The 12,573-nt window shown below is 37.6% G+C and overlaps 1 protein-coding gene across 13 annotated transcripts in view; it reads right to left on the reverse strand.

Annotated features, from left to right (window-relative positions):
* Positions 1–8,914: 8,914 nt before the first annotated feature.
* The window catches only part of EMSY (EMSY transcriptional repressor, BRCA2 interacting), an 82,167-nt gene continuing 78,508 nt past the window's right edge, over positions 8,915–12,573 (reverse strand). For 6 of the 13 annotated variants that reach the window (XM_029208239.1, XM_029208238.1, XM_029208235.1 and 3 more), the window contains one exon: positions 8,915–11,861. In XM_029208239.1, coding sequence (XP_029064072.1) covers positions 11,667–11,861 — 195 coding nt within the window. In that variant the 3' untranslated portion in view covers positions 8,915–11,666. The remainder of the gene's footprint in view (positions 11,862–12,573) is intronic. The other 7 variants (XM_029208237.1, XM_029208248.1, XM_029208247.1 and 4 more) reach the window with 3 other exon arrangements.

The raw sequence follows: 12,573 nt of genomic DNA on the forward strand, positions 1-12,573 counted from the left end.
GGAACACAAGGCCCAGGAGGTGAAAGAGCTTGTCAGGGTTCTTTTTCCAGCAGTATAACAATCTAATGCTATGGAGAAAACCTGAAGATAAATAGTCCTTTCGATCATGTAACAAACCATGGATAACTCCATGAGACCCTGACAGAATGCTTTGTTGGCCTCTGGGTGTGTAACAGCCTCCAGGGGACTGCTCTGAGCTCACTGCTCCCTAGTCACTCCACACTCAAGCCCAATTTCCCACCCCATCTTTGGGTTACCTGCCTATTCCATTCTCCTACCCTCTTGCCCATGGAAGATGTCTACCCTCCTTCCAGCATCAGCTCTGGTGTCGCTAATGAAACCAAGAATTAGAAGAAAAGGAGTTGATCTTTCTTGGTTTGGGACAACTTGAGGCTGAAGTACTTACAGGAAATCCACTTGAGGATGTCTCAAGGCAGTTGGTTTTGGCTCAGGGAAGAGATAATATTGTAAATACGGATTTGAGACTCAACAAAAAATTGAAGCAAATGTTACCTACCCACCTACCTGCTTCTGTTCCTGAATATCTTCTTTCTCTTCTGTTGTAATGGATGAACCCAGCACGTCCGCAAATCCCTTCCCTTCCCACTATTCAAGAACAGTGCACGAGGGCTTCCATGGTGGTGCAGTGGTTAAGAATCTGCCTGCCAGTGCTGGGGACACGGGTTCGAGCCCTGGTCTGGGAAGATCCCACATGCCACAGAGCAACTACGCCCGTGCACCACAACTACTGAGCCTGCACTCTAGAGCCCGCGAGTCACAACTACTGAAACCCATGCGCCTAGAGACTGGGCTCCGCAACATGAGAAGCCACCGCAATGCGAAGCCTGCTCACCGCAACGCGAAGCCCACTCACCGCAATGAGAAGCCCGCGCACCGCAATGAAAGGTAGCCCCCGCTCTCCGCAAATAAGAAAGCCCGCGCGCAGCAACTTAGACCCAACGCAGCCAAAAATAAATAAATAAAACAAATAAATTTATATTATAAAAAACAATAAAGAACAGTGCACGAGCAATTCTCCTCTCTCCTGCATTATAAACTTTCTCCTCTCCATCGGATCAATCCCATCAGGAATCCCATTTCCTTAAGTTACAAAACTAAAATAAAAAACAAACTTCTTGACCCCACTTTCCTTTCTAGAAATTGCTCCTTTACAGCAACTCATTGAATTATCTATATTCTCAGTCACCAGTTTCCTCCTCACATTCTCCTCTAGCTTTTATCCCTATCTCCACCATAACTGCTCTTCCCAAAGTCACCAATGACTTCACATGGCTAACTCTGTGAGTTCTCATTTTATTTGACTTAGCAGCTTTCTTCAGCTGTTTCCAAGATACGACCACCTCAATCTCCAGCTTTACCTCCCATCCTTCTGGCCACTCCTTCTCCGTCTCTTTTCTGGTTCTGCCTCATCTTCCTGACCCCTGTGTGCTGGACTGCCCAGGGATCAGCCCTTGGACCTCTTTTCTTCCCTACCTATCTACTTGACTTTTCCACTTGATGTCTAGCAGGTATCTTGAATTTAGTTTATCCTAAACTGAGCCTTTGATCTTCTCCTTCAAAATTAGATCTTCACAACATTGTAAAGCAACTATACTCCAATAAAAATTCTTTAAAAATTAGATCTTCCCATAGTCTTTCCTACTTCAGTTAACGGCTATTCTACTCTTCCAAATAGCTCGTGACAAAATCTTGTGTTGATGATAATGCCAGCAAAATGGTGGAGTCGTCAGCTCCAAGCTCCCATCGTCCCACAGAAACATTGAAAAACAAGCAGAAACTGTCAGAACCAACTTTGTCAGACTCTGGAATATAGACAAAGGTTTACAGCAATAACCAAATGCTGAATCAAGCAAAAGGCAACTTGAAAAGTGTGGGATGGTCACTAGGGGCTGGAGGGGGGGGGCAGGAATAGAAGCTATTATATAATGGGTACTGAGTTTCAGTTGGGGATGAGGAAAAAGTTCTGGAGACAGATAGTGGTAATGGTTGCACAACAATCTGAGTGTACATAATGCCAATGAACTATGCACTTAAAATGGTTAAAATGGTAAATTTTATGTTATGTATATTTTACCACAATAAAAAAAAATGAGACAGAAAAAAAACATAGGAAAGCTTTATGGCATTTTACTAGCCTTCACCCTATCCTCTCCCGGGCTTGGTAGTAGTCTTAAAGATGTCCATGTTATCAGTGTAGGACCCTGGTTCCTGGTTCTGGAAGGAGCACAGCAAATCTTATTTGCAAATTATTGTGTACATCTGTTCTAACCTACCTCAGGGCTATTTGAAGGACCGACGCAAGGCACTCATTGCTGTTTCACTTAAATCAGAACTCACTCAGGCTGAAAAAGCAGCATACATTGGTTGAAAACATCGTAAGGCTGACAAACAACCTGTAGACACCTGAAGCAAAAGATTATGGTTGAGACATCAATAAACCACCTAAGGATTGGGAAGAAAAGCTGGGGAAGTGTTTTTTTGGGGGTGTGTTTTTTTGTTGTTGTTGTCTTGTTTTTTTGAAATTAGGGCATTCAAAAGCACCTGTATATATAAGGAGAAATTTAGAAAGCCATGCATATACTTAGGAAAAAAAACTGAGAAGACCTCAAGCTTTCACCTCAGGATGGTCTCTAAGCTCAGTGGAAGTCTGGGTAAGTGTTGAAGGGCCACAGCACAAAGCCAATCTGCAAATACAAGGGTGTGTGTGTGTGTGTGTGTGTGTGTGTGTGTGTGTGTGTGTGTGTGTTTGCTTAGCTCCTGGGGTTCAAGGAAATCTCTGTCAAACACTAGTTGAATACATGCTGAGGAATAGAGACTTCAGTGACCACACATGAAAAGGAAAACAGTTTCTGAAAAAAAAAATAGTTAGGTGAAGTCATTAGACAAGTGACCAATAGCTTTTAACAATCAAAATAAAAAACAAAAACAAAGAAACACCAAAACAAACAAAAAACGCTGCAAACCCCAGGGGGAAAGGGAAAATCTGATGTCCAGAGTTACCACATCATAATATTCAGATCTTCACTTTTCAACAAAAAAAACACAAAGTATACAAATAAAAAATAGAGTACAACCCATTCAGAGAAACAAAATTAATTAACTGAAAGCCACCCAGAAAACTCAGACATTGGACTTACTACACAAAGCCTTTAAAATAACTGTCTTGGGCTTCCCTGGTGGCACAGTGGTTGAGAGTCCGCCTGCCAATGCAGGGGACACGGGTTCGTGCTCCGGTTCAGGAGGATCCCACATGCTGCGGAGCGGCTGGGCCCGTGAGCCATGGCCAGCTGAGCCTGTGCATCTGGAGCCTGTACTCCATGGCGGGAGGGGCCACGGCAGTGAGAGGCCCGCGTACCACAAAAAAAAATAAAAAAAATAAAATAACTGTCTTAAATATGCTCAAAGAGCTAAAGGATAACATGGACAAAGAACTAAGGATAACATGGACAAAGAAATAAGGAAAGTGATGTCTAAACAAAATGAGAATATCAATAAAATTAGAAAAAGGAACCAACAGAAATTCTGGAGATGAAATATACAATTATTAAAATGAAAACATCATGGAAAAAGTATAAAGGTTCCTAAAAAATTAAAAATAAAGCTACCATATGGTCCAGCAATCCCACTTCTGGGTATATATCCAAAGGGAATAAAATCAGTATCTCTAAGAGATATTTGTATTCCATGTTCATTGCAGCATTATTCCCAATAGCTAAGACATTTGTCCATCAACAAATGAATGGATAAAGAAAATGTGTGTGTGTGTATGTGTGTTGTATATATATACAATGGAATATTATTCAGCTTTTAAAAATAAGGAAATTCTGTCATTTTCAACAACATGGTTGAATCTGGAGGACATTATGCTAAGTGAAATAAGTAAGACACAGAAAGAAAAACATTGCATGATCTCACTTATATGTGGAATCTAAAACAGTAGAACTCATGAAAGCAGAGAGTAGAATGGTGGTTGCCAGGGGCTAGGAAAATGGGGGAGATGTTGGTAAATAAGTTTTTTTAAAACTTCACTAGAGGGGCTCAACAGCAAATCTGAGAATGCAGAAGATGGAATCAGTGAACTTGAAGATAAGACAACTGAAATTATCCAGTCTGAGGAGCAGAAAGAGAAAAGAATGAAGAAAAATGAGCAGAGCCTAAAAGGCTGGTGGAACTCTAGCAAACAGATCAATATATGCATTATGGGAGTCCCAGAAGGAGAAGAAAGAGAGGGAAGGGCAGAAAGAATATTTGAATAAATAATAACTGAAAACTCCCCAAGTCTAATGACAAACACATGAATCTACACATTCAAGAAGTTCAATGAACTCCAAGTAGATAAAGTTACAGATCCACACTAAGACACATCATAATCAAACTGTCAAAAGACAAAGAGACAATCTTGAAAGAAGCGAGAGGGCAGCAACTTGTCATGTACAAAGACTCTTCAATAAGATTAACAGCCAATTTCTCACCAGAAACCATGGAGCCCAGAAGGCAGTGGGATGACATATTTAAAGTGCTGAAAGAAAAAAAAAAACCTGTCAATCAGGAATTCAATATCTGGCAAAACTGTCAAAAATAAGGGAGAAATTAAGACATTTCCAGACAAACAAAAGCTAAGGGACTTAATTACCACTAGTTCTTCCCTAAAAGAAATGCTAAAGGGAGTCCTTCAGGTTAAAACAAAAGGCCTCTCAACAGTAACTTGAAGCCATATGAAGAAATAAAGATATCCAGTAACTACATAGACAAATACAAAAGCTATTATTATTATAATTTTGGTTTGCAACTCTACTTTTTACTTCTTACATAAAAGACAAATGCATTAAAAAATTATAAATATGTTATTGAGCACACAATGTATAAAGATGTAATTTGTGATTACAACATAAAGAAGGGATGAAGTTTTATAGGGGCAGAGTTTTGTATGCTATCAAAGTTAAGTCAGTATCAATTCAAACTAGACTGCTATAATTTTAGGATATTCAATGTAATCCCCATGGTAACCACAAAGGAAATATCTAAATATCTAAAAAATATACTCAAAGGAATTGAGAAGGGAATCAAAACATTTCACTACAAATAATGAAATAAACACAAAAGAAGGCTGTAATGGAGGAAATGGAGGATAAAAAAGGTATAAGACATATGGAAAACAAACACCATATGGCAAAAGTCCTTCCTTATTAATAATTACATTAAACGTAAATGGATTAAACTCTCCATTCAAAAATATTGGCAGATTGAATTAAAAAAAGATCAAATCTGCTATACACAAGAGACTCATTTTAGATCTAAAGACACAAATAGATTGTAAGTGAAAGGATAGAAAAATATACTCCATGCAAATGATGACCAAAAGAGAGCTGAGGTGACTAAACTAAATATCAGACAAAATAGACTTTAAGTAAAAACTGTAAAGAGACAAAGAAGCACAATGTACACTGATAAAAGGGTTGATTCATCAAAAACACAAAACAATTATAAGGATATATACACCAAACAGAGTTCCAGAATACATGAGGCAAGTATTAATAAAAATGAAGGGAGAAATAGTTCCACAATAGAGACTTGTGGAGACTTCAGTACACCACTTTCAATCATGGATAGAACATCTATGGGAATGAAGATAGAAATCAATAAAAGAAGTAAAACTGAAAAATTCACAAATATGTAGAAATTAAACAACACACTCATATAACCAACGGTTGAAGAAATCACAAGAGAAACTAGAAAATATCTGAGATTAATGAAAAAAAAAAAAAACCCAACATACCAAAGTGTAGGGAATATAGCAAAAGCAATGCACAGGGAAATTTATAGCTGTAAATACCTACATTAAAAAGAAAGATCTCAAATCAATAACCTAACTTTACATCTTGAGGGACTAGAAAAAGAAGAAAAGCTAAGACCAAAGCTAGCAAAAGAAAGGAAATAATAAAGAATAGAATGGAGATAAATTAAACAGAGAATAGAAAAACAATAGAATCAATGAAGCCAAAAGTCAGTTATTGGAAGAGAAAACTGGCAACGCGTTAAGTACTGACAAAAAAAAAAAAAAAACCTATAAAGATCCTTATGCAATATAAATAGTACACAGTAGGTAACTAATAAGTGCTTAGTAAACACGTTTCTCCCAAAATGCTAGAGGAACCTAGCAGTGGGGGAGAGGGGTGGGGGGGGGAATGAATCCTCCTTGAAGAGATCTGGACAGTCCTAGTGAAGGAGGTGAAATTCAAGCTGGGCTTTGAGAAATGAGTGAGACTTTCTAATGCAGAGCATAATGTGTGTGCGGTGGGGGAGATAGGCAGTAGGCCAGGGTAGTGAAATGAGTTAAGAATCTAGAAATGTAGGTTGAAGCTTTGGCTAAGATCCTTGAATGCCAGCTTCATACTACAGTACTGGGGAACCACTGAAGATGTTAGAGAAAAAGGACATAAGGAGATGAGACTAGCATCAAAAAATAAATGTTAAATATATTTTTCTGTTCCAATGGACCAACATAACTCCAAATATTTTGTAAATGTATTAATTCATTTTACCAGCTCTAATGGCTTAAAACTTAATGACTTCTCATTGTTCTTAGAAAAAAGACCCAAACCTTTATAATAAGCTGCAAGATCCATATAGTTTGGTCTCCACCTTCCGCTCCCACCATGCTCACTGCCCTTGCTCTCCATGCTGCTGTCACACTGGCCTAAGTTCCCCTTCCACCACAAGGTTTTTTATCTGCTGTCCATCTGCTGGACAGCTGTCCCCCTCCTCTATGCCTAGTTCAATCCTCTTCCTTAAGATTACACTTTAAACGATCCTTCCTGAGGGAAACTCCCCAACTTCCCATTTATATGCTATCATGGCACTATTTCTCTGTCATGGCATTTAGCACTGAATACATTTAGGTGTGATCTTTGATGAACATATCTCCTTTGCTAGGCTGAAGCTCCGTGAGGACAGGGGCTTCTCCCCCTGGCTGACAACTGTATCCCCGATGTCAGCCCAAAGAAAGTACCCAGTAACTATTTATTTGAAGGAAGAGAAAGAAAAGTCAGAAAGAACCACTTGGGAGGAATATTACTCATCTATGTCTTTTTTAAAAGTAGGAATTATAATTCATTCCATCTTCTGCTGTTTTAAGCCTCTTAGAGCTTGTCCAAACTCACATGGCTTGTCAGGATTCAAACCAAGGCTTGTTGGGTTTTTTGTTTTGTTTTCAAAGCAAGCACATGTTTTCAGTTACAGTGTATACATAAGCAAGGAAGAGAGAAAAAGGCAGAGTGAGCCTTCTCACAAGTACAAAATCTACAGTGTTTCTTTTTTCAATATATATATAGGTCGTCAAACCTCACTTACTTAAAGGCTTACAAACCTGCAAGCAGAGGCAGAAGACTTTTTTCACTATCCTTTCTTGGAAAGGCCTTGCTTATATGGTGCTTTTTTACTCCACTTCCTCTTATCAGAAGCTTGTGACACATAATTAAACTCAAACTGAATTGAGCACCTCTGTTTGAGGCACGTAAGGCTGGTGAAAAGATAGTGTTATAGACAAACGCCAAGTTCCTCTGTCCTTCCAAAGGCTTCTGTCCTTCCTCTGTCCTTCTGTGTGAAGGCAAGTAAGGCTGGCAAAAAGATCATGTTATAGACCAACACCAAGTTCCTCTGTCCTTCCAAAGGCCAGTCCTGTGTCTGGTGGCACACACTCCTCTAGAGAAAGCAGCAACTTGTGTGACTTGGCACGATACCTATTAGCGCATAATTTGTGAGTTTTGGTACATCATTTTTCTCCGAGCCCTCAGTTTTCTATTTATAGAGGAGTGGTATAAATACTAGACTTAAAAAAATACAGCTCGTAACTCTGTGCCTGGCATTTTTTTGAGATGAATCTGCTTTTTAAAAAATGCCTGACATTTTTACATAAACTATTTCATTTAGTCTTCACAATAATCCTATGGGGTCAGAAGCATTCACTTTGTATTATGGTGAATGTGACTTCCTCAAGTTCATATGACCAATAAACAGAGGAGCCTGGGACTCAAATACAGACCACCTGACCACTATTTCCTTTGCACTATCCCAGGTGCTACTGAGGTCTCCTAGCCCAGCAGGCTATTGACAGAACCTCACAAAGAAATGTATTTAAAGGCATTTTCAGCTATAAAGCTCTGTACAGTTTTAAGGATGTTAAGCAATTTGTTACATTAGAGGAAGAACGAGAACCTGATTAAGATTTTAAGGGTGATGAATTATTTTCCAGAAAACAGCTTACTTTTCTCTTAAGAATAGTAATATTTCTGTACTTCAAAAGCTCTCAATTTAAATAATAAAATAGAAAATAATTCAATTGAGAAATTGGAAAAGGACATTTCTCCATAGATGTATGAACAGCCAATAAGCACATGAAAAAAATGCTCATCATTAGCCATCAGGGAAATGTAAATCAGAACCACAATGAGGTACCACTTCATACACTAGCATGGCTATAATTAAAAAGGCAAATTATAGCAAGTGTTGGTTAAGATGCAGAGAAATTGGAACTCTCCTACACTGCTGGCAAGGATGTAAAATGTGTAGTCACTGTGGAAAAGTTTGGCAGTTCCTCACATTGTTAAAAATACTTACCATATGACCCAGCAATTGCACTCCTAGATATTTACCCAAGAGAATTGAAGATTTATGTAAAACTTGTACACAAATGTTCGTAACAACATTATTCATAAGAGCGCAAAAGTGGAAACCACCCAAATGCCCATCAACTGATGAATGGATAAAATGTGGTATATCCACACAATGGACTATTACTGAGCCATAAAAAGTAAGGGAGCACTGATACATGCTACAACATGAACCTTGAAAACACTATACTAAGTGAAAGAAGCCAGTCACAAAAGACCACATATTGTATGATTCCATTTATATGAAATGTCCAGAATAGGCAAATCCATAGAGACAGCAATTAGTTTAGCGGATGCCTAGGGCTAGGGTGGTGGTGGTTTCAGGGGTACAGGGTTTCTTTTGGGGTTATGCAAATGTTCTAAAATTGACTGTTGTGATGACTGCCAAACTCTGTGAATATACTAAAAAACCACTGAACTGTATACTTTAAATGGGTGAATTGTATGACATGTGAATTAATCTCAATAAAGCTACTTTTTTTAAAGTTCTCTAAGTTCACCATAAACTGCACCTGCAGTACGAAGTATTTATCAATGTTTACTTTAAACCAAATGGATTTTTCTTTTCACTGTCTTTAACAGTTAGGGTTTATTAATTTTGTAGCATTTGCATTGTAATCTCTGAATATCTTTCACGTGGATGACTTAAATTTACATTTAACTTATGGACTTAAACTTATGAAATACTAATAGATCTAATGCTAAGACTTTCAATAAAAGTATGCCTGGAGATCCATGTATGGCATCACCACCCATCTACTTAATCAAGAAATCTAAGAGCCACTCTTGTTACCTCTTTCCTTTAGCCTTCGTATCCATTTCATCAGCAGGTAACCTTGTTTATCAACTCCATTAGGGTAGGATTTTCTGTTTATTCACTACGGTATATTCCTGGTGCTTAGAATGGCACCTGGCACACAAAAGATGCTTAATTAATATTTGTCGAATAAACTGAAATTCACGCTTTCCTTGAAATTAACAACTTTAAAAGAAAAAAGATTATATCCCACACTTTATAGTTTGTTAAAATATATACTAATTTTTAAAAATGAAGACTATGGAAATTTCATTTGCCATTTCAGTTGCTGAAACATATTAAGGCTAAATTCTCAAAGGGACACAGGTATGCTATGGTGTCAGAATATGTAGAAGTAGAACATAATGACTTTATTCAAGTTTGCTCTTGTTACCTGATGCATGAATATTTAAAAGATATTTTATAAAAACTTACAGCTGTAAGTAATGGATTGACCATAACAGAGGGCTTAACCTGGAATACATGGATAGGCTTAGGGGCCCATGAACCCCTAAAAATGTATGCAAAACCTAACATGTATATTGGCATGTGTATCTTTTTGGTGAGAGAGTTCATAGTATAATTAGATTTTCAAAGAAGTCTATGACCCAAGAGGTTAAAAAAAATTACTTAACTAGAAACAGTCACAAAGTCTTTTCAACGTGAATTTGTAAAACAAAATAATAACCAACAGCTCCATCTATGGGTATAAGTCCTTATCACGTAGTAGAAATAATGACAACTACCAGAGATCAGTGCATCTTGTGAATGCTTGTGTTTAAATCTTCAGTGTCACTTCAGTGGGAATTTATTAACTACAGGATCACAGTTTTTTTTTCCAGATATAGATGTAAAAATTCGGAGACCATTGATGAATTCTACTTACAGTACTTCAGCACCAAAAAATTGGGCAGTTATGCTGATATATGTATGTACAGTTCAACATTTGTCAGTCTTAAAATGCTTATTTATAGTGAAATCTATATAAAACCGTTAAAAATTTTTCTATTTACATTTTTAAAAAATGAAAAGTATAGTTTCCTTTGCCACAACTTGTCAAAACTGACTCTTACCCTCCCACCCTCTTACCCCTCACTCTACTTGTGACAGACAGTGATCACAAGACCCAAACATATTGCTTTAACAAATCGTGTCCTAAAAAGGTAGAATGTTTAAAACCATTACATTTAGAACTGTAAATGAACTTTTTATACATTTCAAAGGGGGGTAAACAAAACTATGTAAAAGTTATTTTCAAAGTCTCAGTCCAACATGAATGTGCAATTTCAATGTTAAGATAGCATCATATGAATAATTTGTTTTCCTGAACATAACTGAACATTTCCTTTGGATCAGAAAATGTTTCTTTTCCTCTGTTTCACAATGAAACATTTTCTCATTAAGTTTTCTTAAAGGAGAAGGGGGAGGTTTGGAGATGGAAAAGGTAGGCAATCCCAGCGTACAGGAAATTTGTCAGAAGGAATATGGCCTGCTTTGAAATGTTTACATTTAAATAAATAGAAGGCAAGTGTGCTGCCTAGAGCACAAAGGAACAACAACACAATAAATTAGCATACAATTGGTGAGAATGTACAAGCCACCCAAAAAGTATTTCCCACGGGTTAGGGACCTGATTTCTACCATCTAACAAGGTTTCTTTAATGCCAGTATTAAAGAACTAGTTATTTTATAAAATATGAACTGAGCAGATGTAAAATGTTAACCAATTCAGCACTTGCAGGGATTTGCAAAAACATACAAGATTTAAAAAAAAAACTGTTCCTGACACACTGTTTCAAAATACAAACTATTCACACATTCTCCTTTTTTGATGGTGTTTTGCTCAGTAGAAACCAGCTGAGGAACATTCACAGGAAAAGTCTCTTTCTACTGCAAGACAAACTTTTCCATTAGCCATGGTCCAACAGAGAAAGAATATCATGTCTCATGTCACTGTAGATGTGCATCTTTTTCTTTTTTCAAAAAGAAGTACATTCCCCTGTGAGTTTTATCTTGTTTTAAAATGCTACTCCTGCAGCAATCCTTGTTCAAACACTGCTGTTTCAGGGTCCACAGTCTAAGCATGGGCAAAGTGCTCTCTTTAGACATCAAAATACAAGGGCTTCCCTGGACACTTGGTAACCAAGTAGGTTTTAAAGTGCACTCCTGTGTCCAAAACACTAGGACCGTTCAGCAGAACTCTGAGAGGGGCTGGGTTCGGTTCCCTCTTCTGTGCTACTGTCTATGTCCTGCTCCATTGCCGTCTCATCGTCATCCAACTGCTGACTGGTGAAGTTGTTTAGCTCAAGGAGCCCGCTGGGCTCTACTACCACATTGGAGCTGGAGTGGCAAGGAATAGCATACTGGGGAATGGCCTGAAAGAGAAGACACAGGAGAGCTTTATGGTTTAAAAAAAAAAAAAAAAAGGTGACAGAAGGATTTCCTCAACAACAATAAGGAAGGAAAAAAGGAAACTGACATTAATTGGACAACTACTAGATGCCAGGCACTGTGCTAGATGCTTAATATTATTACCATTTTACAAATGAGGAAACTAAGATAGTAAGCGACTTAATCTAAGGTCACACAGTTGGTCAGTGTTAATGCCAGGATGCCATGATTCAAACCCAAGTCCTCTACAACTCAAAGTGATCTTTCTACTCCTTAATGGTGCCTCTTCTAACAAAGGAGGCTGAAGTCTGGCCTAATTCAAGAGACAGACTTTGAAGGACATTTTTATTTGGTCATTAAGCATACTTTAAATGTAAATGTAATGAGATTTTGCTTATTATTATCTGTAAGATGAATGAATAATCTGCTGATACCACAATATATTTTAAGCCCTTTGGTAGTTCAAAGGGGAAGTTATTTGTTTGGGTCACATAATAACAATCTTTATTGAAAATAAGACTAGGGAGGACAAAACTGTCTTTTGAACAATAAAAATACCAATAGATAAACACCTATTAGGCCATATTGCCTTGTCAGATTCTTTTTTCTCAACTTTATTATATACCTTCTTAAAAGGTATACCAGTTCATATCATACCCCTACTTAAAACTCTACAATTGTTTCCTATTGTACTTG

This window comes from Monodon monoceros, unplaced genomic scaffold (assembly GCF_005190385.1).
Source record: "Monodon monoceros isolate NGI ecotype Baffin Bay Population unplaced genomic scaffold, NGI_Narwhal_1 Super_Scaffold_7, whole genome shotgun sequence".
Taxonomy (NCBI): domain Eukaryota; kingdom Metazoa; phylum Chordata; class Mammalia; order Artiodactyla; family Monodontidae; genus Monodon; species Monodon monoceros.